Source organism: Typopeltis vanoorti, chromosome 5 (genome assembly GCF_054136105.1).
Source record: "Typopeltis vanoorti isolate ZY-2024b chromosome 5, IOZ_Tvanoo_1.0, whole genome shotgun sequence".
NCBI classification, from domain to species: Eukaryota; Metazoa; Arthropoda; class Arachnida; order Uropygi; family Thelyphonidae; genus Typopeltis; species Typopeltis vanoorti.
Genome location: NC_143553.1, coordinates 51520012 through 51547707, shown reverse-complemented (window position 1 = coordinate 51547707; position 27696 = coordinate 51520012). Strand labels below are relative to the sequence as shown.

Sequence of the window (27696 nt, the reverse complement as noted above, 5' to 3'; positions counted from 1 at the left end):
TAAGCACCCTTTCTGGCATTATAAGAATGCTAGAAGGATGATCTCCTTGATGCCTTCTGTTCCAAACATTTGCAGTGTGATTGCATCACTGAATCAATTTTTAGATATAGAAACATTCATTCCCATTCCACTTTAAATTCTTATTACATATCTAAGTTTTGATTCTTAAATTTTCTATAAGGTTGAAAAACATAATAATTATTCATATTGACTTTCATCAATATTTAAATAATCTTACTCAAAATAGTTACAAGCAGATTATCAACATATTGGTGAAGCAGGAAACTTGTATTAATTTTAAATGGCAATAATGGTTTGTTTTCTGCCAAAGTTTTTACTTCATTTTTTGACCAAGTCTGCTTCTTTCTTTATTTACATTTGGATGATTCTGTTGCATTATTACCCACAGAAAAAGGCAGTCTTCTGTCTTACTTTTTTTTTTTTTTTCAGTTATTTCATTCTTGATTTCAATAAATGTCTTCTTACCATTCAAAAATCTTTCATCAAAAAATCTTTTTTCAGTCTGCATTCCAAATCTCCTCACCCCTAAATGGCATTTTTGAAGATTTGTGCTGGAGTTGTTTGTGTGTTACCTTTTTTACACTTATTCCACTGGTATTTATTCTGATTCTTGAAAATTAGGCCATATTCAGTCTCTTCTTGAGGAGGAGGAGGACAAATCTTTACTATCAAGTTATTGTGCTATTACTCTCACTTCAGTTCTTTCTAAAGTAATAAAAAAATCCATTAATAATCAACTTTTATGATAATTGACATTTGACAGTCTTTGCTCTGTAGACATATTGCAAACAATGTTATAACAGACTCACTCATGACAAAGTGTCCCAACTGAAGCAGCATAGGCTTACTGTTATTTCTAAAGAGAATTTAATGTAGCACACTTTTCACTATCACAAACCATTCTTACTTTCTGTTTCTCTTATAATGAACGTTAACTGTGTGTAACTGGTGAGAATAAATGTAATGTTAGTGTTAGTTCTATTAGTGCAGCTCACAAGTAGTTCGGAATGGCAGGTGTTATAGATGCATGTACAAAGCAGAGGGATTGAATTCCTTACTGCAAAGATGGCAGATTTAAAATTCATGCCTGTCTGAAAAATGTGTAGTCAGGCGATATTGTTGATATGAGCACAGTTAAAATTTGATCCTTGGTCCACCACTCTTAAAGTGGCTCTGGGTCAGACACTTTAAGAGTGGTGAACCAGGATCAGAGACAAACCCCAAAGCTGACAATGCAGCAGAGACATTGGACAACAAGAGTGATGATCACAGAGAATCATTGCATCATAATCACAAATTGTGCAGTGCAGTCAGTATCAGAAAACCAGTGATGTGATAACCGTCATTAATGACTTAGCTACAGTAAACGCTCCAACTTCAGCAAAGACGTGAGTTTCGGTTTTCTGTACTTCCCATATTCTTCACTCTGCTTTGAAGTCTGTTTTACGCTCCTCTTTTCAAGACCATCATCATCATCATCATCAAATTCCTGCCATGTACCCTCAAAGGGTGTACAGGATATGATAGTACTACATGAAAAATTTACATCATTACTAACTTCCTATCTACAATTTTCCTCCATATCAGTCTGTTACTTGTCAAGACTCCAACATTATCAGATCTTATATTTCTATCGTCTAAGGCACTTTGTACCGTATCAATCCACCTATATCTTGGTCTTCCTCTGGGTTGTTTCCCTGCCAACCTGGCAGAGAACACTTGTTTTACCAAAATACAAGATGGTACAACATGACAAATTTTCAAAACCACTAGGATCTTAATAGCTTTCCACTGTGTTTGCTGTTCAGTTTGACCCTTGGATATCTGGAAAGGATTATCCTTGTGTCCTTGCTGCTTTTGTCTGTGCTTTGACAGTTCAGGCAGTCCTGCATGATATAGCCAGGATCATTTAGCTAGTGGGTTTGCCTGCAGGGGTCAGTAGTGTTATAAATCTTTTTGCTATGGTGAGGACAAAGCCCAAGGCTTGCTGCACTTCTGAATGCATTTATTGCTTGCTTGATAGTAGAAGTCCATGTGTAGCTCCATGATGGGTGAGTATCTCTGGTGCCAAACCAGAAGATACTCACCCATTTCAAATTTCACACGACTCAAATAAGTGCAGATACCATGGATATCAGATAAGAAACAGAAAATCTGACACACACACGCACAGTTTAAAAACTGCGTTCTGGTGATATTCTTTTAGAAGCATCATGTTAGCAACACTCAAAAAAAAAACTACTGTAATATTATTTGTGTGGGGGGAGAGGGTAGCAATTATGGTAACACCTCATAAAACATTTGATTATTCTAGAGGTGTGTGTGGTATCAGAATAGGATCTTGATATTTCAGATGAGGAGATACACATTCGAATCTTGAAGATCAAGGACATATGTACAAGTATGAGATGTATCCTGGTACTTAGGAATAATTGTCTGGTTCTGACCAAGGCTATCATCCTTGCTTTTGACAAACCCAAACCTCTAACATTGGTAGATGCAAGATGTCTCAGTTGTCATGTTAGGCTCTACATCCTTAATCCACTAAGATGCTTTAAATGCCAGAAATATGGACATTCCCAAACTGCCTGTCATGACTCTACTATCTGTTTTCAATATGGTAGTAAAGGGCATGATAATTAATATAACTCTAATGTATCAACTATGAGGGAGACCATCTAGTCTGTTCCTGAGAATGCCAGAAATGGAAGGATGAAAATGAGATACAAAAGATATATCAAACAGAACATCTCATATCAGTATGCAAAGAGGAAACTAACCACTACAACACCTGTCCTGAAATCCTCTTAATCTAAGTAGGTGGCTGTTAAGAAAATATCAGAAATGACATAAAACCCATTTGTCAATCCAACCACCCAATAATTTCAGCAAACTTGAACTTTATGATCATGAGTGCTTTTCTTTGGAGCACATAATTGCCTAAGCATTTAGTTTCATTCCTGAAACAACTCTTAAAATAATCTTGCTAAATGTGAACCCAGTTGTCAAGAAAGTCATAGCACAAGCACCACATAAAGAAAATCATCCACACATACCTCAACGGAATTTAAACTAAGCACGATAACTATGATGTATCAGATATTGTATTAAACATTTTTCAAGAGGAAGAGAGACACTATCCATACTTTCTAAAATCAAATCACAAAGACATGTCAGACATAGGCAAGTCCTCTATCTCTTGGAAATTGGGTCAGTCTACAGAGTCAAAAGAACAGAGAAATTCCTGTCATAGAGCTGTTGGGGATTCTGCCAAAATATGGTGGATATCAATGTCCTGCACAAACTTTTCTGTTTCTGCCTGCAAGAGACATGTTCAAAACACAGCAGGGACCCTACCTTAAGACATTTCACTACAATTCAAAAGGGCAGAACTAGAGATGGACATGCTCATGGATGAGTCATTATCCTTGTAGACAACCATATCCTTTTTCAGCATATCCAGCCTAATGCTACTTTGGAAGCTATATCCATCCACCTCTCAGTTGTTCCTCCTCTTCCACAAACATAACTCCTGCCTTCCGAAAACAGTTGATATGGTTTCAGGAGTAACATGCAACCATGCTTTGGCCACATAATGCATGGCATCAAGATTGATATGATCATTTGTTTTGGGTCCATTATCATGCATAAACACAGCTTTTTCAACAAGCATTTTCTATATTTCCATTTAAATGCATGGATAATGCCCAGATCTAATGGCTGAGGCTCACTTGTACAATTAGAGGAAAAGAACACTAATCTAATGTTTCTGAGCTGCATATCTTTAGGATGTGCAGGACATTTGTCTAGCAGTAGTAGAATTTTGCGGTGATTTGCCCCATTTTAGCATCCAGAGCATGCATGGTGGATGTGAAGATGCTGCTGGTCATCCATGCTGTGCTGTTGGCATCATACTTAGTAGGCAGATTTTTCACGTTCTTAAAACACCTTGGCTTTTTAAATTTACCAATTACCAGTGGAGGTAATTTTTCTGATCCATCAGCATTGACCATGAGCAAAACAGTTACCCTCTGCTTGCTGAGTTTTCCACTGACACTTCTCTCCTTTAAAACACAATGGTTTACTTGGCAGAATGTTATAAAAGAGCCCAGTTTCATCAACATTGAAAATATTCTTCAGTTCGTAGTCCTGAATAATAGTCTTTAGTTCATGTTTCCACTGGTTTACAGTTTCTCCTGCAACACTATTACTTTCTCCACACACTTTATTATACACAATATTATGACGAGTCTTGAAATGATCAATCCATCCATTTGACGCAGTAAAACTATTAATCCCCAACCTCGCAGAAAATTCAATGGCTTTCGCTCGGAGTATAGTACCATCGACTGGAATACCCGATGCTCTCGTAGAAACGAATCACTCTGCCACAAGTTTATCCAATTCATTGTATGTCGATGTCCAGATATATTTTCGTTTTTTTTGACATAGCACCAGATTCCTTTGCATTGAGTTCAGTGCTTGACCTGTTTTTTTTTACTAACTTTATCTTTTGCTAATTGCACATGTTCCGTCATGCCAATCTACATGTTGCAGAATTGCCATCTTTTCTTCTACCGAAATACATTTTCTATCTTTTTTCTCATGTTACTAACGTGGATCATCCACCACCGCAACTTGAAAGCAACTATCACATGCTAAAGTAGCAGAAATACTGCAATATCAATTCGTACTGTGATTGAAAAATCACGGTATCGCTCATCACTGCTGCAAGCGTGCACGTCACCGTGATGGTGGAAACAAAACTACAGCCAAAAGCAACGCCATCTGGGAACAGAAATGCACAGATTTCTGCAGAAATTGATTTGAATGAGTGGAAATTGATTCAAAAATCAGTATTGCCACCCGAGAAAAAAACACAAATCACAGGAAATAATGTCCACATCAAGTTGTTAATGGCGGGAAAACAATATATCGTAAGAATAGGTCTTAAGACGGGACAATGGAAAATGATGTAAATGGCAGGAAAACATAAAAACGGGATTTTACTGTACTTGTATTCTGCAACAGATATTACCATCGGCTCCCTCGCCATTCCTCTACCATTTATATAGAATGTTGAAGAGAATAAGGAAGCAGTGACTTTTCCTGTGCTTTCAAGTATCATCACAAAAACCTTGCGATGATATACTTGAAGAGAAGAGGCTACCATCAGAGAAATAAATAAAATCAGAAATAACATGAATCTTTCTATATATCAAGATATCTTTCCATCTCCAACTTGCTCCCTTACTTCTATATCTCCTATCTGACTTGTAGAAATAACAGATGATGGTGCGCACGACTGGTGGAGAAGACTGGAATGAACTACAAACAAGTACCTTATCATAGATCCATCTATCAGATCTCTAGTATTAAATGCACCTCCACACCTCTGGAGCCAGCTAAAATGATTTAGGACCAGACACGGCCACTATACCCTCTTTTTATATCTGTGGGGAAATCATTCATTCACCCTTTTGCATGTGTGTATGACACTGTGCAGACTATGTCATATTACCCACACCCACACACCTTACCTGGAGGCCTCAGGAACTTGCATTTACTCCCAAGTAGTGACCTCAGTTGGTTAATTGAACTCTAAATCTGTATATATAATAGCTTTGATTGTTAATTTCCTGTATTTTTAACTTGTGTACTAAATAAATAAATAAATTGCAAGAAACATATTTTCCTTCATGGAAAATTAGCCAGGCTAACTGGAATACCTTTTCACATCTGGCAAAATTTTAATCATGAGACACTCAGGCATAAACCTAACAGTGATGCACATAACATTGTATTGTCCAAGCAGTAACAACTGCAATTCCAAAATTATCATTTCGATATCCACTGCCCAAAACTGAGGTGGAACACTTGAGTGCCAAGCAGCCAAAAATAATGGATTCCCTGATGTGAGAATCCATTATTTGTTTATATGAATCCATTATTGATGTAGCAAAGGTACCCTGCAACATCAAATCTCATAGCTTTTAAACATGTTTGGACTAAAACATATGGCATTCACAGTCAAAAACAGTCTTGGTTATAATTTACATCATTTATCAATCATGAAACAAGTGCAAAAGTGGTATTGGATAAAATTTAGAAAATGAAGGGTAGATATGGAACATATCATTTGTCGAATAAAATGAATGTATACACTGGCATTCAAATCCTAAGGATAAACACTATTTCTGAAGATTAGAATTACAAATTCAGACATATGACAGTTTGTATAACTGACGATTTTGAGTAGAAAGTGGATATACATTCAAATTTTTTTGAATTTTTTGAATCGTGCCTGATATCCTGGTAGCACTCAGCAGGATAAAAGACACAAGGCTGTGCTGAGTGAATTGTGTTTGAAGGAAGCTCTTTTTGTGAAGGAATAAAGTTGCAAACTTGGATGTCTTGTAATGTCTCAAAGACATCATCTAGGTGACATGCAGAGAAGAATTATTGGAAAGCTTGAAGGCTACAGAATTACTGATATTGCCAGAGAGTTTGAAATCTCACACAGTATTGTATCCAGGCTCTGGGCAGCAGTTCAAACCAATGGAATGTGTTCCAGACGTTTACCAAAAGGTTGCCATGGAGCATGAAGACAAATTTTTGGTAGCAAAATACAATCGATGCACCACAGCTGGTCAGCATGCAAGTCGGCTCCATTCAAGCACAGTTGTATGGATATCCCGACAAAAACTGTGGCAAGCAAGATGCCTGCAACAAGTAGACCTGCACGCTCAAAAGCCTGTAGTTTGCATCCCCTTATCCACAGCTCACTGTAGAGCACATTTTCAGTGGTATTGTATCCATAAAAATTGGACAAGACACTAATAGGCTAATGTACTCTACTGATGAGTCAATTTAGTCCTTCCTTGATTCTAGACGACACTTGATCTGGTGTGAATAAAAGTGGTACTGGTTATCATTACAAGAATGTTCTTGAAAGGGATAGATAGCGCAGTGTTGGGGTCATGGTGTGGAGAGACATTGTGCTTATTGGATGCACTGAGCTAGAAGTGATGGGGAAAAAAAGGGACTATGACTGGCGAACGATACTGCAGCAAAGTTCTTCGACATCATGTTTGATTCTTACATAGTGCTGTAGGCAAAGAATTCATTTTTAAGGACGACGATGCCACACCACATTGTACAAAAGCAGTGGAGACCGAGGATATTAATAGAATCTAGTGGTCAGCACACTCCCCAGATCTCAATCCCATAGAACACATTTGAGACACAATAGTGAAGTGCACTGTACTCAGAATTCTCCTCCAGAAAACAAACAAGGCCTTATCCTTGCTCTGAAGGAGGAGTGGGCAGTTTTCATCAACAACTCTTCCTGAATCACTTGATGCTAAGCATGTTACAACATTGTGAGAGCTGCAGCACAGTTCAGGGTGGACATATTTCATACTGAAATGTCTCTCTGCACAGTTTTCTGTTAGCACTGTACATTAATTGCTTAACTATATCCTTAGGAAATTTGTAACTTTTGCTAAAAGTGTATTGCAGTTTAATTTGTACGAACTTTATAACACATTTTTGTGTAATATAATTTATTAGTATGTTGGCAATAAATTTGTCTACATTTGGCTGTAGTCATGAAAATGTTTTCATATACAAATAAAAATTTATTTTGTCCTTACCTTTTGGATGCCAACGTAGTTGCTGAACCCAAAGCATTTGCAAACACTTAAGTGAAAACTTTGCTGTAATCTCAGTAGCAGCTTCATATCCTCTAGAAATTTTGATTTTGAAAGAACAACAGAAACAATGACTTTAATTCCTTATAAATGGGCCAGAGTTACAGTCATTCAGCCATTGGTTAAGAAAGAACTGAAAATAGCATATGAAAATAGAAAATAACTTACTCTCATATGCCAGTGCTGTAGAGCCTAATGATATTCTTTACGAGATTATAAAACATCTTCTACCATATTTCATGGATCTCAAACAGCATACTTAGTGAAGGGCACTTTCTGGATTCATGGCATAAGGCAATTGTCATTGCCTTCTCAAAGTCAGGGAAAGATTCAAAACTTGCAAATAGTTACCATCCTGTTGATCTAACCAGTTCTCTTTGCATAATCACCATGATGAAAATGATTAATTCTGCCTCCTATGGTATCTGAAAAGCAATAATCATATTTCTAACACAAACAATGTGGCTTTCATAGACACCGATCAACACTGGTCCATTTAGAAAGATCTGTCAGAGATGAATTACTAAAACTTGAACATCTCATTTCAGTTTTCTTTGGCATGGAAAAAGCTTATCACATAGCCTGGAGTTAACAGTATACTGAAAGACCTTTATAATTTGGATCTAAGGCAACTCTTCCTCTTTTTATCAAAAACTCTCTCTCCATCTGAATCTTCCAAGTGGAGAAACACATTACATACTGCCAAAAGAGGTTGTTCCTAAGGACTCTGTGGTCAAAGTAAATTCAATCATTGAACATTAGGCAGTACTCTGTATACTGATATTACAATTTTCTTTCATTTTTAAGAGTAACGAGTTAACTTCAAGTAATTGATCATATATCATATGTTCTTTGAGTTCACATTTCAGCAGAAAAGTGCCTATGCACACTTTTGCCAAAAACAGTCTTTACCTACACTCAGAGTTAAGAATGGAACAACCTGTTATCTCAACAGCAACAGATGCTGTGCTCTTAGGACTTATTTTTAATAGAAAACTTGCATTCCTTGCACACATTCATCAACTAACAGAATGGGGATGCTGAGCGAGGTAGAATATCATACCCTAAAAGAGATTGGTCAAATCCTATCCATTTTCAAGATATACAAACAGCTACTAGTGCATTTCAGACATCACCTGTTCAGAGTCTTTTTGGGGAATCAAATGAACCTGCTCTTTCTTGCTTTGATGAAAGTAGTTATAACTTTGTCCCAAAAATAGTCTTTTCCTAAGCATCCTATATGGACTAGTGTTTTTTAAACTGTATTTTCAATGTTGATATTATTTCTTGAAAATCTTCCATGTTACTGCTCTAAATAAATATCAATTTTTATGGCTATTTGGCCTATTTTTCTTTAGGAGTACCCTTTTTATGATGTCATTGTCTTTTTACTCAATTTTTAGGACATTACTGATGTTTTAAAGACATAGATACATGAAGAAATAATTTTGGGCATAACTTTGTAGGATGTTCCTGGTTGTCTTCTTATCGAGTGGCATCTGGCGATAAACATTTATGTTACTGCTGAAGTATGACTGAAAAGTCATGTGGAAATGTAGAGATAGATGCAGGAGAATTGCGGGTAAGACAAGGGTATGTGAGTTTAAAACCCAGGTTTCAAGGGTGGGCTGTAAATTCTTTGGGAAAAAGGTGAAAGATAGAAATTTTGGGGAAAGGAGGAGGATAGAATATGATGGAACAAGATTATAGACAACATTGGCTGTACTGAACATGATAGTATCCCACCATGGGACGTTTGCGTTCCATCATGCAGCCTTTCACTGTGCCATTTGTTAATTCACACAGAACAGAAGACTGATTTCTTACCTGTTTATATCAGTGTTGAATTGGATTTAAACGGTATTGATCCGAACACAGATTAATAAGAAAATAACTATTTATTAACTTAAAAGCTAATATTTCGCTAGTATTATATCCAACATCTTCAGAGTACACACAAACAAAGTTTGTTACAAAAGCGAGACACCCACAATTTGATATAACAGTGGGGCTAGTATAAGTAATTGCAGCGTGAAACACAGGACTAAAGTCCTAATACGGCACCATCCAAGTTATAAAAAAAAATAAAAATAAAAAAAACAGTAGTCCAAAGTTTTGAAAAAAATATAGTAGTCCAAATAGTAGTCCTTGAAACTTTTGAAAAATAGTAGTTCAAAGTTTGAAAAAAATAAAATGAACATAAATATTAATTTGGTCTTAGGATGACTGTCTCCCAAATCTTTGGTAGATTTATACAGCCATACTTCTTAAGGTTTGGAGTATATTGGGCTTCTGTTGATTCCACGAACAACCTCTCTGACTTGTAGAAGCTTCTGTGCAGTACATTTGTTTTTTTCCAATTGATCCTGTGTGCTGGGGTATCCAAAGCATGGTCTGCCAGACCTGACTTGCCATGACGAAAGTGCCAGATATATTTTTTGTGTTCACTGAGGTGGATGTCCACAGTTCTTCCTGTCTGTCCGTAGTAGGCTCGATGACAAGAACAGGGCACTTCATAGACTCCTGGATGTGATAAAGGAGTGAATCTGTCCTTGGTGAATGGATGAGAGCTGCCAATTTCACATAAGGTTTAAATACAGTGCGTAGTTGGTGTTTGTTAAGCACCCTAGATATCTTTTCAGATGTGCCTTTAATGTACTCGATGGTGATAGTTTTGTTGTAGTCTTCTGTGGTTGATAGTGGGAGTGGGGGATTTCTGGGTAGCATTTAGTATTTGAAAAAAATACTAATCTATAAATTATAATTATAAACTAATAAATTATAAACTAATCTATAAAATATAAATACTAAAAAAATACTAAATATAAATACTAAAAATACTAAAAAAAATGTTATCTGTCTTATGGGGATTACAGCCATTTGTTAGGAAGGTGTGGCACAGGTGAGAAAGTATGACTGTATAAATCTACCAACGATTTGGGAGACAGTCATCCTAAGACCAAATTAATATTTATTTTAATTTTTTTTTTTTTTTTCAAACTTTGGACTACTATTTTTCAAAAGTTTCAAGGACTACTGTTTGGACTACTATATTTTTTTCAAAACTTTGAACTACTGTTTTTTTTTTATAACTTTTATGGCACCCTATTAGGACTTTAGTCTTGTGTTGAACGCTGCAATTACTTATACTAGCCCCACTGTTACACCGAATTGTGGTTGTCTCGCTTTTGTAACAAACTTTGTTTGTGTGCTCGGAAGATGCTGGATATAATACCAGCGAAATATTAGCTTTTAAGTTAATGAATAGTTATTTTCTTATCAATCTGTGTTCGTATCAATACTGTTTAAATCCAATTCAGCATGTGTGACTAACACACAAGCCTATCCACGTGTTTATATCAATATTTCAAGATTTGAGTCCTCTGTTGGATGTGCAGTTGTTTTTTCTGACCACATTGCCTGTTCATTTGAATGTAACAACTATACTACATACTGCATGCCATCAGTATGTATTTGTACAAATAAAAGAAAATTCCACAAAATGTTTGATTTACACACTCGACTTCTTTACAGGCTAACTCTTCTTTCATACAGTCCACATCCAGAACTCTGTGAATTTCTGCAATTGTATCAAATGAAGATCGTTAATATTGATGTTCGATTGTACTGATAGGTCAGCTCATGCTTTCTCCACATTGTTTATCAGTCTCCTGATAGGCTACATACAGTTGATGAAATAGTTAATTTGTGGTGGTCATCCTATCAAGAGACATTAAAAAATAATTTGTATAAGATTAAAGCATTGGCAGTCCTGTCTGTAGAAACAGAAGACAGGAAGTTGTTCTGGCTAGTTTCCAGTCATCTTGCACACATTTATCCAAACACTCACATTTTAAAGAAAAATTTTAATTTTACAAGAAAATAAATACAAAAATTAAACTTCAACTTTATCTAATCACTTATATGTGCTCCCCTGTTCCTAATAAGTTCATTAATTTGCTTATGGACTCTAACAATATAGAACACATTTTTCTTATTTTTGCATCTCGAAATTCGTTTATAATGGATTACATTAATTATTATGATTGCAGCTATTTTGCCTGCTTCAGTTAAAAGGATTACATTAAGTTATCCTTTGTATCACAATTTAATTTTCCAAATCTTTTTTCCCTATGGCTCAAGGTTTCTGTTGGGTTAACGTCAAGAGAGTTACCTGGCCACTGAAGCAGTTGGATTTTGTGATTTTTGAGGTACTCTTTCACTTTTTTTGGAAGTGTGGCATGGAGTGAGATCCTATTGGAAGATGAGTTCTTGGTCTTTCTGGATCTGTGGGATCACTCTTTCTCCAATATTTTTGTGTATTGGTCACTTTTCATCATATTATTAACAGGTACAAGTGATCTTGGACCATCATGTGTAAAATAATCCCAGAACATCTTTTTAGCTGGGTGTTAAGGAGCTTGTTGAAGATGGGAAGGAGAAGTGTTCTTAGCCGCTGATTTGCAAACACAGGGTACTCGTTCTCTGTAGATAAAGAAATGGCTCCCATCTGAGAATATGACCTTCTTCCAATTCTCAGTAGTCCAGCTTTGTACACTTTTGCTCACTGAGCCTCTTTTTTCTGCATAGCCTTCATTAACAGTTGTTTCCTTTTTGGTCTGTGAGCAGTCCTCCCTGCTTCCAACAATCTTCGATAGACTGTCATGTCAGAAACATTAATCCCACTAGCTGCCAAGTCTCTGTTTAAGTCTACAGCAGACAATCTTAGATTCATTTTGATTTTCCTAACTAGTAAATGATCTTCAGTAAGTGTAGTTTTCCTTTTTTACCCACATTTTCCTATTCTGTTAGGAGAAACGGACCCTCGCATTTAACAGTACCCAAACTAACACTGCACTCATTGGCAATTTGTCTTTGAATCATGGATATGTGCTGAGAAAGAGTACATATTTTTGAATGCTTTCCTTGAATTGAATCCATTTTATGGTTACATGAAATGAATAAAACACTACAAATTTCAACTTGTTTACACTATTAATAATCATCACAGAGACAGTTAAAACATGCAGCATTCCACCAAAGTAGTGACCTAAAACCAGTACTGGAAATAGCAAGCTGAAACCAAAATTATTGTGAACTGAAACAAAAATCAGACGAAACCCGAAGACTTGACAAAAATTCAGCTTATTCAGATTAATTTGTTCGCTACTGTATATGTTAACAGTATAACACTTTTTTATTTTATTGCCTTGTATACTGCTGTAACATTAGTAATTGTGCAATTCATGATGATTTTTGCTATCTTTGCACTAATGAATCCTGAACCAACTTATTCTGTACCTTCTATTTTGTGTTATGCTATCATCTCTTATAGTACAACATGCTGCTAGGAATGAACTATGTTCAGGAACCTTTCTTTTACAGTACATAGGCATTATGGAAACATGGATACAAAAACAATAGGGAAAAAAAAAATTTCTTTGTCTACTTTAGCATTTTCCTTACACAAGGATGACTTGACTTATCTAGGCGCCATCAGCCCTGGGGGACTTTTGGCCTCAAGTACCACGTGACACCACTGGGCACGGTCCTCTGTGACTATTCACCACGTTTCGGTCTCCAGCCCGACAACCTGCAGGTCCTCCTTCTCCTGATACACCTATATCCTTCTCGGTCTCCCTGATCTGGGTCAGTCCTCCCACACTTGTCTCACAGTCCTTTTGGGGTCCATATGGTGCAGGTGCCCCAGCCACTGAAGACACTGGGCTCGCAGCTCCATCAAGACATCTGCCGAGTTGTACAAAGCGTGGATGGCAGCATTAGACCGCCTCCTCCAGACTTCATCTGCCATGACTCCTCCATAGATACATCATAGCATCTTGTTCTCGAATACTCTCAGGTTGTCGGCTTGCCTCACCGTGAGAGTCCACGCTTCAGCACCGTAGAGGAGAACAGGTCTAATCAGAGTCTTGTATAGCCTCACCTTTGTAGTCCAAGACAGTATATGTGAGGCAAAAAGGGGACACACTTGGTAGTTGGCCACATTTGCAGCATTCACCCAACTCTGGACATCATCTTCAATGTTGTTGTCTTCAGTCACGACAGACCCCAGGTACCTAAATTCCGTCACCCTCTAGATCTTGAGCAGCATGGTGACTCATGAAAAGGTACTTCGTCTTCTCAGCGTTTATCTTCAGGCCAACATCTTCTGCAGCTTCCTCAATGGCAGTAACCAGTGCCACTGTGTTGTCCCGTTGATGCGCCAGGTCGTCCTCGTAGTCAAGAATCCTGACTTGCACCCCCATGTCAACTCTACCCACCACTTGCTGTGTACTTCTAATTACTTTTTCCGGCACTAAATTGAAGAGAATCGGAGAAAGCCCATCACCCTGCTTCACGCCGGTCTGCACTTGAAACGGGTCTGACAGGTCACCTTCTGCTTTCACTCTTGCTCTTGAACCAGCCACACACAAACTTGCACCATTTTTCGAAGTTTTTGAGGAATTCCCAGCTCTTCAAACACCTGCCAAATTATATGCCAAAAATACATTTTTTGGCATATAATTGAGTCATAGGCTTTAGAAAAGTCTATGAAAATATTATGGACTTCCCGGTTATATTCCCAGCACTTTTCAAAAACTTGGCAAAGCATGAAGAGTTGGTCTATTGTTGAACGGTTCCTCCTGAAGCCTGTCTGGTAGTCACCAAGACATTCTTCTGCATATGGTGTGAGGCACATTAGCATGATGCTAGACAGCACCTTGTAGCCAGTCATCAGCAGTGAGATACCCCCTGTATTTGCCACATTGAGACTTATCTCCTTTCTTATATACAGGGGTGATCAACGACTCCTTCCACTCATCCGGCAGCCATTCTTCTCCCCATAGCAACAAGATGAGCTGGTGCAACTGCTCCAGCAGGACGTCCCCGCCATTCTTTAGAAGCTCCGCCAGAATGTAGTCCACTCCTGGAGCCTTATTATTTTTCAGCATGCGGACAGCACGAGTAAGCTCACTAAGTGTCGGCTCTTCAATATATGGTTCAGCAGTTTGGTAAGGAGTATGGTTCTCTGGTATTGACATTCAGCAAGTTCTCAGAATATCTATGCGACTGAACGAGGGCGTCTTTTGAATTTGTTAGAAGATTTCCACTCTAATCTCTTATGGTTGCCGCTTGTGTCTGGGTGCCTTGCATGGCTTTGATCGTCCGATACATTTACATTTCCCGCTCATATTTGTTATCCTATTTCTCTCTGTGTTGGCCACCTTCTCATTAAGATACTTTTGCTTTTCCCTGCGTAGACATGTATTCACAGCTCTTCTCACCCTCTCATATACAGCCTTCTTCCTGCTGTCAATAGTGCTTTCCTTTGTTTTGCTACAGCTTCTTTACACTCTCTATTAAACCATGCCTTCTCTTTCTCATTCCCACAGTTCTCGAGGCAGCTGATACTACCGTATTTTTTATGGTATTCCACATCCCATCCGGATCACCCTCCTCCTCCTGTAGCTCCTCAAAATGGTTCTGCAGCTCTAACTGAAAAGCCCGCTTGCCTTCCACTGTCTTCAACTTGTCCAAATTCCATGCAGGTCGTGTGGTAGAACATGAAGGCTTCTGAACCGCGATTCTGTGCCTGAAATCGTAGACTACCAGGTAGTGGTCGCTATATCCGTCTGCTCCTCTGAAACTCCTCACGTCCAAGATGGAGCTGTGGTGACGCCGATACACTAGTACATGGTCTATTTGGTTAGCTGTTCTTCCATCTGGTGATCTCCAGGTCTGCTTGTGGACATCTTTGTGCGCAAACATAGTGCTCTTTACAAAACATCCCGTAGCTGAGGTGAAACTCGCAAGTCAGGTCCTGTTGTTGTTGCACTCCTCATGTAGACTCTCACTACCTATGAAAGGGCGCCACGCATGCCCTCTCCCCAGCTTCGTGTTGAAATCTCCCATTACTAACTTGACTTCATAAGATGGTAGATTAGCACAAGTACGCTCAAGCACTTCATAAAAACAATCTTTAGCTTCTTCCGAGCTCTCTTCTGTAGGCGCATAACAGTTCACAATAGATACATTTTGAAAACGTCCTTTAACTCTAATAGTGCATAGCTGATTGTTCACATGTTTAAAATCTAAAATATTACACAAAAATGTATCACTAACTAAAAACGCAGTTCCGAGGACTGTTCGTCCTGTCGTCACCACTATAGTATAGCATATACCCCTGTTTGCAGGTCGAGTCATGGTCTGGCCAACGCACCTCTTGTACAGCACACACAGTCCAATTTTATACTGTCGTAAGACATTCGGCACATTAAAAAGAGCACCTTCTTTCATCAAACTGCATATGTTCCAGGTCCCAAAACGATTAGTAATCATTTTCACAAAAGCATCTGAATTCCGAGGCTTCTGTGGTACTTGTTTTGTAACCAGAGGTATTTTTTACAGGAGGGATGGTTGGTTTCTCGCTAACCCTCCCCATTTCTCTGGGCTTGGGACCGTCAGGGCTTCAACGGTGTCCTTTCTTGACTCCTCCACTTTGTCTGGGTTACACAAGGATAGTATTTGAATATGTTTTTTGTTGCTGTTGTTTGGTTTCTTCCTTGATGCAGTTTTCTCTGACAGATGCATTATTGAAACTATTTTTACCATTCTTTTATCTTGCTATATTTGCAAAAGCAGTTGGCCTTTTTTCATGAAATTGGTTTCTCTCTCTCTCTTTTTTTTTTTTTTTTTTTTTTTTTTTAATTCCAATGACTTCATCTGTTTAGATGGTCTCTAGACAAAGTTCCACAAATCTAAGTTTTATATGTCAAAAAACCACACGTAACTGAACTAACTGTATTATAGTAAATTCCCGTGTTGATTTTTAAATTTTTACTTAGTTCATCACTGTTTATTTTATGGGTTTGTTCCATCCATTCCTGAAAACACTTCATAATTCCAGATATAACCAACACATGTTATTACAACAAGGTATGCATTAATTTCATATTTATCTAAATTATCAGGTTGATGAACTATGAACTTCAAATATTCTTTTCACTTCAGCATCCTTCATCAAGAGAAAGATGTTTTACTGAAATATATGTTATTAAGAATTTCTGCACTAAATAGTCAATCACAGGTCTTATTTTATAAAGCATGTCTGTATTGCCTTATGAAATGAATAAATTATCATTGAAGTGAAGAACTTTCTAAATGAGTGAATAATTTTCTGATGATATCCAGTTGAATTTTAGTGATGGAAGTAGTGTATTAGAGTTTCAGTACATGGTGAACCTTGGTTTTTTGTTTATTGACTGATTGGACTGCATGAATTGTTCAGAATAATGTTTTAGATATTGCCCTATCAATAAGCTCACTAGTGAAAAATAATTCAAGCCATTCAAATATGTTAGAAGAAATTAACACTTTTAAACTGCAGTTGGATGAATATCACCCAACTGTTATCTTACTTTTGACAGTTGAATGGAAGTAAGCCTAACTCGAACCAAAGGAAACTTCCTTTTCTTCATTTGAATTTTCACCAATCATCTCATTTTTGAGTGGCAAATACAATCCACTATCATCACAATGATCCTATGTAAGTGTTTTCATGCTAGCAGCTATTTTTCACCAGCAACAGCATTCCAATAAACATGCATGTACATACAAAAAAGAATACAAAAATATGTCTGCAGAATGGCAGAAGTCTAGAGGAATCATCTTCAAAGGTAGTATGGGAAAATACTCATTGGTTCTTACTTGATTTTGACATCTAAACATGCCCTTGTCTTTAGTGACATGTCATCCATGACTGCTTGGATTGATGATAATGTATGTCATCAGCAATATCAAAGCATTAAAGAACCATATTATATTTTACTATCAAAATGTGAAATGGGTATATACATAAATAGCTTAAAAAAAAAAAAAAAAAAAAAAGGAAATTAGTAGAAAAATGAAATTGCCAATTGAACCTGTAATGGTGTGTTGTGGCCTTTAAAAATCCCATTTCAGTATCTTGTAATGAATGATGATGCAAGTCACTGAAATAAGATTTCTCAGGAATAAGATGAAACCAGACTGTAAGAATAAGTTTAGGAGTTCACAGCTTAAAACAGTTATTGTGGGAATACGACTTGCATAGTATGAAGAATGAGAGATGGCAAGTGAAGACAGCTGGGAAAAATCCAGAGGAAGAGAAAGACATGAGAACATCTACACATACTGAAAAGAGTAGGAAATAGATAAACAGAACCCGTGTACTAGCTGAGATCAAAAGTACTCTTTGTGTCACTTCTATACCATTAGGTAGAAAAGGATCAACTAAGTAAGCAAATGACAAAACAGTCTCTTATTTTAAGTTCATACTCAATTTAGGAAAATCAATTTGAAATATAATTCTATTTCTACTGTTGCACATTCAGAATGAGTCAAGATTCTCATATGCTGAAAAACTTACATAAACAGACATTACATCATGCCTTCAGTCTGGAGGAAGTGGAAGCCATGGATGACTTAACTTCTAGCCTGCCCATGGGTACTGAAATGCAAAATATGATTATAATTATTTTTTCAGATGGGATTCACATAAAAATACATATATGCAAGATTAATTTCATCCTTATTAAATTAAAGGACTTCTTGGTTGTACAGAATTATATTACCTGTTTATAGAAAAAAAAACACAAAATTTATAATTAACAAATATAATAATAAATAGGATTTTGGTTATTTAAAATATGTCTATTCATGTGCTAATTATTAGCATATGAAAAGAGAGAGAAAAAGCATAAAACTTGAATTTATGTTTAAATGCTTGTAATTTAATATGATCTCTAGACATTTTGCTCTCTCACTAGCAGTGGAAGCATTCCAGGATACTTCATATCTTTTGGCTAGATCATGTGAGTTTGCTAAAGATTGCATATGTCGTAAGAGGGCAGTGGCCTTGAATCTCTAGTACTCCATTAACTGACGTGATCTACAGTACATTATTCATTACAGTGCATCATAGGTCTTTAATCCCAGAATAGTATAGTGGACAGTGCTTAACAGATTAAAAGTAAGGATGTATTTTGATAATGGGAATGACTGATATTTTGATTTTATCATTTCCTGAGGATTCAGGCTAGCTTGATAGTAGCTAGTATTAGAGAAAGAAATATCCTCTGATTTTTTCATTATTAGATGTGCTATTTTCTGTTGATTAGAGGGAAGGACAAATGAACCATTCCGTCTTTTGCAGTGGTGCATTTGTCCTATCCATTTGCTTAATTTCACCTATCACTAGCATGCCTGAAACATCATCATAAAATTCCTAATATGTACCCTCAGGGAGTGTACAGGATAATTATGATAGTACTATATGAAAAAGTTACACCATTACTAACTTCTGATCAATAATTTTTCTCCAAATTAATCTCTTATCTGTCAAGATTCCAGTAATATCAGATCTTATATTTCTGTCTTTTAAGGCACTTTTTACTGTATCAACCCATCAACATCTTGGTCTTCTGGGTCTTTTTCCTACCAACCTGGCAAAGAACATTCGTTTTGTTAACCTTTCTTCCCCATTCTGTTTTTACTGACCATGACAGTGAGATTAGCACTACTAACACATTCCTGAATGCTCATAATGGCAATTTCTTTGCTAATATACTAATTTTTAATGTGATACTGCCATTGATGCCGTTTATTCACCACACTAATCTTTCTCGCAACTCCCATATCAGAGGTCTCTAGTCTTTGAGCCTGGTTGGCCGAGTAGTTAGTGTATCCATTCTCCAGCCAAAAGACTGCAGGTTCGAATCCCACTGTGGGCATGGATGTTTGTGATTGTCTGTGAAAATACTAGTGGTGGTGAGTAGATGGCATTGGTGTAGATAATGTGGTTTTCTGTAGTTAGTAGACCTTAGTGGTGGAGATAGAGAGATGCAGAGTAGGTGCCCTCTCTCAATGAGTCTTTGGACTCCTTGGAGGTGTCACGTATTAATAATAATAATATTAAAAGTGTTTTATTTCTAACCCAGCTCTCAAATACATAAGTTGAAATTGATTTGAACAGTTTTATATATACATAATTAGCTTATATATATATACAGCTAATTCAGTGTTTTGACTAATTTCTTTCTTATTCCATATAAATTTATTCAGCTGACATCCTACCATACCAGCTTTACTAATTCTGTTCTCTACATATTTAATTTACTGTCTTCACTAAAAACTGTGCCTAAATAGCTGAAATGTTTTATTTGTTCTATAGGTCACCATTCGGGATACAGTTGATGTTTTCAATGTTTCTGCCTATTTTCGTAGTCTTTGTCTTTTTTATTGCTGATTTTCATACCAAAACTGTTACAACAGTCATTTAATTTAGTCAGGGAATCTTGCAGACTCGTACTGAATTTATTCAGAAGTATAACATCATCTGCATAAAGTAAAGAGCTAAGATTAACATCACCAATTTTGATACATTGCACATTATCTCCACTAATAACAGTGGAGATAATGTGCACCCTTGTCGCACAGCTGATTTTACTTCAGACTATCTTCCTGTACATTCTTCAATTCTAACTGCTGACTTACAGCTTAAACAGAGACTATATATTGCTTAATATAATGTCCCATTTATAACTTTAACTCTCTGAAGAGCTTTCCTCATGGCACCTTGTCATATGCCTTTTATAGATCAACAAAACTTCCAAATATAAATCCCTGTTATATTCTAAAGATTTCTCAACTGTTTCTCTTAAAGTGAAAATCTGATTCTGACAACCTCTGTTTGGCCTGAATTCTTGTTCTTCACCAAGCTTCTCTTCCACAATTTTTCTTAGCAGTTTCTCATGTGTACTTAAATAAATCTCACCAAGAACACTCAGTAGGGAAATATCTCTGTAATTCTCACATTCAGTTTTATTTCTCTTTTTAGAGATGAGTACTATGAGAGCTCTGCTCCAATCCTCTGGAATTCGATCTTCTGACCAGGCTTTCTGAATGATGCAATTCAGCCACTGTAGAACTTTTGTACCTCCATATTTTAACATTTCTGTTTGAATTTCATCTACTGTAACTGCTTTTTCACATTTCAGGTTTTTGACAACTTTTTCTGCTTCAAGTATGGACATGTATTCTTGGCTACATTTATATTGGGAGTTTTCTACGATCATTTTGACACTTTTTGTTTCATTACAGTCTTTCAAAGTAATTACCCCAGACATCTAGAATATCGTTATCTTCAGTTTTCATGTCACCTTTGTCATCTCCATTTCTAAGCTTTTTCAATAGACTCCAGAATATTTTGCTACCTTCCTGATACTTATTTTCTATGTTACTACCAAATTCTGACTTTTGTTTGGCTGGTTTTACACAGTACTTTGCTTTCTTACATTTTTCTCTGTATTCTCTATGAGCACAAGCTGACGTACTTCCTAAGAACTTTCAATATGCTTTCTTCTTTTCCTTCACTACTGCTTTAATTTCTTGATTCCACCATGAAGTTCTGATTTTTCTATCCTTATAGACAAGCTCACCACATGCCTCTCTGGCTGAATCAAAACTTTCTTACACACTCTTCTTTTCAATATAAAATTCAATTTTATTTTGCTCAAAACTAAATAGTAATCACTCCCAATTTATATCTTCTGTGTACTCTTGTGTCCTGAACCTGTAGGAAAACATTGCTATGAACTATACCATAGTCAATGAGACGTCTCGTATTTCTTGCATCTTCTCTCCATGTGAATTTGCATACATTTTTATATTGGAACATTGTGTTAGTAATAACTAATTCATGTCCTAAACAGAAATCCAGTAGGTATTTACCATTATTAGCTTTGCACTTTTCTACAAATTTCCCCCAAACATTTCTGTATGTCTCTCATCATTTCCTACTCTGCTATTTAGAACTTGAACAAGGACCAGCTTTTCCTTTTTTGCATTGTGCCAACTGTCCTCTGTAATGCCTCAAAAAATTCCTCCATTTCTTCTTTGGTAGAACCTTCTGTGCGACCATAAGTACAAATAAATCTGAATGTCCAGTTTCCCATTCTGATATCTGCCACATTGCTCTACTTGGTATTGCCTGCCATTCAAGATGATTTTCCTCATACTCCTTCTTTTCCCTGATTGCTTGAATATAACATTTTGCATTTTTGTGACTTAGATCACACTTTTTTGTTTAATTCAAGCACATTATGTCAGTCTGGTACTTATCCGATGCTTCTGCTGGTACCATTTCCTTTCCATTGATGCTTCTTATGTTGATAGTAACAATCTTGAACTGTTGGTGTTGAGTTGGGATGTGTTCTGAGATTTGCTCCTGTAGCTGACTTTCACTGTTTGCCCTGGTTCCATGACAAAAATAACAGGGGTCTTTTTAACTGGGCGATGCCCCAACCAGCATAAAATTCTGTCATGTTGTACCTTTATCCCAAATTGCCAGCCCATCCTCTTTCATTCAGTATCCAGATAGATACCTAACATGGTGCACCATGAGAAGGTCAGGATTGGACATTAGGTCAGAAGCCCAAGTCTGTTCTCTGCATTCCTTGAAAGGCTACGTAGCAATCTCCTCCCAGTTATACAACTTTGACCCTGAAGCATCCCTTCTTCTGAGCCTAAAAGATCTGGATTCAAAATCCTCTCTGATGGAATTAACTTTGACTTTTTTTTTTAAAGGCATAAATGACTACTTTGCAGATCCATGTTATTTATTCTGATTGCAGATGGCAGGAATTTTCCCTTCTATAGACAGTCATCATCAGAGGCTTTTAACAGGCACGTAAACACCCATGGTCTTCCAAGTATCCTTGGATTTCCTATAATATGAGGATAAGGCAGATATCCCTGTGCCTCTAATTATTCTTGTCTGTAAATTGTGTGTGTTCTACTGGCTTGTTTGTCTGTTTTCAGGGACAAAAAACGTGAATTACCAGGAGAGAAAACCCTCTACCTCCATATGAGACCAGCTAACTCACCTTTCGTTGAACGAGACCAAGATGAAGGTTCCTCATGTCACTGACAGAAATTGAACCCAGGTCTTTCTTCTGACCAAAGGGCTTCATCTATACTGAGTGAGCTATGGAGGCTACTTCTATAAACAAAGCATACACAATCATACAGCAGCTAAACCTTGCATCTTTTAGTACAATGTGAATTGAGTTGAAAACATGGCACTTTAGATATAGATATCGCCATCCCACTAAAAGTGACTGCTCCATACAGTAGTTTACTGAGAAAGAATGTTTGAGTGAAAAAAAGCAAACTTAATCACTAAAAAAACTACCAAAAAAAAAAAAATTCTTGGCCATAGCTTCATATCATATCCTAAAGAAATTTACTATAACTAAAAATGAACTATAAATTGTTCACTTTAAATACAGTTGGCCCTCTCACTATAACAAACGCACATCATCTGCAGGTTGCTTGCCATAATAAATTTCCTTTAGAATAGTATTTTACCTATGGGACTTTGATCAGGAGTTTTCAGTAGTGTGTTATAATAGTGTTTGCTACAGAGTCAACTATACCATTAGTTTATGATGATCAGCCTGTCTTTTCTACCCACTACTAGGTGAAGACCTCTTCCATACTGGGAGGGGTGGGTCTCCTTCTCCCATGGTGATCCAATCCATCTTGGGAGAGTGTGTATATTCATTGGATGAATGAATGTATGAAGGTGAGAAACAATCACAAACAGCCATGCCCTTGGCAGGATTTGAACCCACAGCCTCTTGGCTGGAAAGCTAACCACTCAGCCAACCAGACCTGCCATTAGTTTATATTTAAAGTAAAAATCAACTTATAAAGATATAAAAAACAGACATTAATTTTTTAAGTGTTTAACTCTGAATTTGCTCATTACAATTGAGTAACATTTAACTAAATAGATTGCTGCAAATATTTTATATAATTTTTCTCAGGCGTGTATGTATCTTATTTTGTATAGTCAGATAATGAATGTATTATAATAAATATATAGAAATATATATTTAATATTTTACTAATCATGAGTTATCCATTCAATAATTTTTTGCTTGTTGGTCTGCTTATGCTTATTTATCATTATGAATGTTTCTTTTTCTAGATTCAGAATGCCAATAGACATCTAGTTTCAACAATCTGTGGACATATTTTTTGCAACACGTGCATATATGAAGCTATCCGAAATCATCATTCATGTCCAAATTGCAGAAAGAAATTAACATTAAAACAGTTCCATCCAATATTTCTATGAAAACATTCTGTGATGTGGGCTTCATCACCTTATGGTATTTCTGTAAAATTCTTTTAGCAACACACAGATTAAAGTAACCTTGTAACATAATTCCATATTCATTTATCATAAAACTTCCAAAATTGTTATTTTCTTTCAGTAGATTGTATGTAAGATGTGAATGCAGTGAAGATGTTTACCAGTGAATATGTTCCATTTTTATTATGCACTGTTTCTAAGCATTTAATTTGTAATCATTTTCATATAAACAATTACCATCTAATGTTTGAAATGCTTATTTTCTACTTCTTTTGTGTTAAATGGTTTTATATGGATAAGTATTTGAATTTTTTTTTTCTTCAGAACATGCAATACAGTTTTTCTTTAATGTAACAGTGGTATCTTTTATATAGTCCTATATGTAAATAACACTTCCTCTATGCAAAATATCTTAATTAGTTTTATATATATATATATATATAAGCTAATTAAGAATTAAGTTTCTTACTGTATTACAACTGAAAGATTTTTTTAATTCTGCCAGGTGGGTGTGAATTTCTGTGTGCAAGAGACCTTTTTAAATTAAATATAGTACTCCTTAGAGAATAGTTTATAAATGATGCATACACATGCTAAATTATAAGTAGATACATGATATTTTAACAGTACAGTCCTGACATTAACAAAACTTAAAAGGAAAGTTTATTTATTATGTGAATATTTATGATTAAAAATAACATCAAATATCAAAACTTGAAGTTTATTTATTATACTATAGATGCTTAAATATGGCAGCAAATTAATCGAGTTAGTTACATTGCTTAGAGGATATATGTTTTTTTTTCATTACATGTGAAAAAATTCTAATATCAGTATTTTAAGCATTATCTGTAACATACAATGTTGTTTTTCTGATATTTATGAAAAAAAGTTCCAATGTATTGTTTTAATTAATATTTATTTTTTATTTACATATGCTCTATTATCAGTGAAATGCCTGGATATTTTGAAAAAAAATTTTTTGGATCCATTCTAGCTGAATTAGCACACTTCATGGTTTTGAAACAAGTAAAAATTTCAGTGTTACTTTTGCTGCAAATTTTAGATCTTTTCATACATTGGGATGTATTAGTGAAAGATTTGATTCTTATTTGTAGGTTATTATAAAAGTGAATAACAGAAAGTTAAGTATAATTGTGAGCATGGACTTTATAACAGATGGCATCATTCATAAAAGGTGTGTAAAACTAGATCGTAATTAAAATAATTGAATATCATGACTTTCAGTTACGTGCTTCAGTTAATGAAGCACCATTGTTTATCTCTTAAACAATGCAATGCATTGTTTAAGATAAACAATACATTGCATATTAGAAGTTATCTAAGAATATTGGGAAAACACCTTATTGCAATAAATAGCAGTTTAGTAGATAGAATAATTTATTTTATTTTTATTTTTTGCCATCTGTCTGTTATGTTTATATATTTTGAGAGATAGTCAAAGAAAGCACTTAACTTTTCTTATATGTCATTAATTATGATAACATCAAAACTAGCATGTCAATTTTGTAAAACCTGGCCACTCTTAATGTTTCTTTAGTATATAACAATATCATTTATTTACTTTTGTACCAAACTGAATTACTGGGACTAAATCATGCTATCCAAGGTACATATGCTTTAGTTCGGGTGTTAATTGATGAATTATGTTTGCTGTGTAGGTAGCTGTATGCATATGCATTGCAAAAAGGGGAGGAAAAGATTCTATTCTTCCATGCCTCATTCTTTACAGTAATTCACATCAGGAATAATGATAGGCTCTCCTAGACTTCATACCCACTATCCTTCACACAATGCCTATAGAATGCTCAGGTACTTTTCTATAGAAAAATCTGACCTAACTGCTGCTAGTGTTTGTATTAATGCATTTTCAATATAATTTGACAGTTTTATTGTAATTATCAACTTTTCAAAAGAATTACAGCTGAATATAAAGAATGTGTTTATCCTAAATAAGTAATATAAGTGTGTGTGTTATTTGAAAAATAATAGACCTCCCATATAACAATCAGTTCAGTATTTTCTGAAGACTGAGTTTTGTTTTAATTCATTTCATTAACTTAATTTATATTGTTATATTTTGATATAAATTGGGAAAATTAATATTATGGTATGGCTTACCAGAAAAAAATTTTTTATATGAGTAATTGGCATATAGTTGAATAGTTATGTCCTTATTTTAGATTATATACATTCCTTATTTTACTTCAGTGTTATCTGTTGTAAACATTCCAGGTATTTTAGCAAAAAATTTCAAGTAAACTATCTTGAAGTTAAACATATAATTATAAAACATAGTTTTTGTTATGCAGATAATATGGAGATCTGCAAAATGTATTTTTCTTTCTTTCTTTTTTTAGTTATTAAAAAATGGATAGTTATTTAACACAGCTGACTTTGAACTAAGTTTATTTATAAAATAAAATTACATGGGGCATTAATCATTACAACATTAATGCTAACAAACAGTATATACATGCATATTGTTATATTGTTATTTTACTTTTGTTAATTTATTTAACGTTATATGTGAGACTTTAAATTCGTGTTCTGTGGCCATCACTTAGATTGATCACGTGTGCATACTAGATTAACGGGGGGGGGGGGGGGGATTGCCTTTGGCTAGAGCCATTTCCTTTGTTACAAATATCTGGAGTTACCTCCTTATTAGGTTCTGGAAAATTTATTTGTTATTGCTGCACCATCCAGAACCCTCAGACTACTCTCAGACAGACAGACAGACAGTTAATCTTTCTATTAAAATACTTAATCTCAAAATAACTAAGTCTCCTATGCTAATTCCAATTTGCAGTCGTGGTCTCCGCTATACAATTTAATTCCGCTCGGGTTCTAATTAAATGAGTGGTGCATTGGATTCAGGCAACTAGTTAGGTAAAATATACAAAGGTACATTTATTAAACTCATACAATACACATTCATTCACAAAATATACACTCAGCTAAGGTAATAGTTTCCTAAGTTACAGAACTTAATACAACAACTGTAATTCATATAACTGAATTCTGTCATAAATCGATACTACCAAAATTAATTAATTAGCTCTTATCTATACTTTGATCTACAATTCCTTCCAAGCAATAATTCTATTAACTTCGCATACTATTATACAATGACACACCAAACATAATCGACCTTTACAATACATTAGAATACGTTCCTGGAGCTATAACAGTGCTATTAGACTAGATACTAAAGTCCCGTTTCTTATATAATAAGTCCTACACATGAATGTTCCTTTTCACTAATATACAATAATCCTTGCTTCCACAACAAAAGAAACTAAAGGTTTGTACATTACCAGATCTCTGATACTTCTTCAGGTCTGTCACTCAATCTTCAATTCCCTTTACATCTTACTTATTCTTTGTTCCGACGGTTATTTCACACAGGCTTTGCTTGGAACTCATTATTCGATCTATCCTCTTCGATGTGGCTGAGAAACAGCTCAACTTAAGTTGGTCCACGTGGTCCTGCATGACGGTCAGCTAGTGCAGATCTCTTTGGAACACTGACGAAATGCCCACACATGGCTCGCTACTTTGCCACTTATCCCCATCTAAACATCGTTCCAATGACCGATTTCATCTACGCATCTCTGGGAATAACTCGAGCTGGGACCCTCGAATAACGGGCTCAGATGTCGAACAGGAGAGCACGAACAGGAATACCAAAGGAGAGAGAGACCTTGGCTGGGGGAGCCAAGCCATTTTATATTGCAC

General features: G+C 35.8%; 1 protein-coding gene across 2 annotated transcripts in view; it reads left to right on the top strand.

Moving 5' to 3' along the window:
* Positions 1 to 26341, top strand: part of LOC150106406 (E3 ubiquitin-protein ligase RNF4-like) — a 97506-nt gene extending 71165 nt beyond the window's left edge. Inside the window, exon 6 of one of the 2 annotated variants that reach the window (XM_090392428.1) lies at positions 23767 to 26341. In XM_090392428.1, coding sequence (XP_090248554.1) covers positions 23767 to 23916 — 150 coding nt within the window. In that variant the 3' untranslated portion in view covers positions 23917 to 26341. The remainder of the gene's footprint in view (positions 1 to 23766) is intronic. The other variant, XM_090392429.1, reaches the window with a different exon arrangement.
* Positions 26342 to 27696: the final 1355 nt, after the last annotated feature.